General features: G+C 59.1%; 1 protein-coding gene across 1 annotated transcript in view; it reads left to right on the forward strand.

Moving 5' to 3' along the window:
* Window positions 1-629, forward strand: part of st3gal5 (ST3 beta-galactoside alpha-2,3-sialyltransferase 5) — a 4,932-nt gene that overhangs the window by 2,265 nt on the left and 2,038 nt on the right. Inside the window, exons 3-4 of the mRNA XM_017039114.2 lie at window positions 118-241; window positions 332-541. Of these exons, the coding sequence (XP_016894603.1) occupies window positions 118-241; window positions 332-541 (334 nt within the window). The remainder of the gene's footprint in view (window positions 1-117; window positions 242-331; window positions 542-629) is intronic.

A 629-nucleotide genomic window follows, 5' to 3' on the forward strand; every position in this document is an offset into this window, starting at 1 on the left:
AGCTGTGTAGTACTGTAGCTGTGTAGTACTGCAGCTGTGTAGTACTATAGCTGTGTACCAGAAGTAATGCAGTACTGTGGTCAGTATGTTGATGTGCCCTCCCCTCCCCCCCCCCAGGGGTGTGTTTGCTGTGATCCTGGTCCTAGTCGTGGTGGGCATGATGATGCTCGTCCCTCGGTCGCCAAGTAACGGTCAGCTGATCCGACCGTTGGAGTTGAACGTCAGCCTGTCACACAAGAAGGTGAGACAGGAGTCGCTGTGGGGGGGGGGGGGGAGTCGGCTGTTACCCTGGGGGCAGGATAGTGTGACTCTTTGTCTGTTTGTCCTGCAGCTGGTACACCAGCACGTGCTCCAAGTGCTGCAGGGCCAGTGTCGCCGTGGCAACACCAGGAAAGCCCTCCTGGCTCGACTTCCCGCCTCCAGCCGGGACACGCAGCCCTTCCTGTGGAGCGACGTGGGCGTCCCCGAGGAGCTGTTCCTCCATCAGCTGCCCTTTGGGTTCCAGGGTGTCCGCTCCCAGATCGAGGAACTGCAGAAACTGGTGTGTTCCTGTTTGCCCTGTTTGTCTGGGTGGGGTGGGGGGGGGGGGGGGTTGGAGGGAGAAAAAAACAAAACCTGGGGGTCTTTTT

Source organism: Cynoglossus semilaevis, chromosome 15, assembly GCF_000523025.1.
Source record: "Cynoglossus semilaevis isolate Cse_v1.0 chromosome 15, Cse_v1.0, whole genome shotgun sequence".
Classification (NCBI taxonomy): Eukaryota; Metazoa; Chordata; class Actinopteri; order Pleuronectiformes; family Cynoglossidae; genus Cynoglossus; species Cynoglossus semilaevis.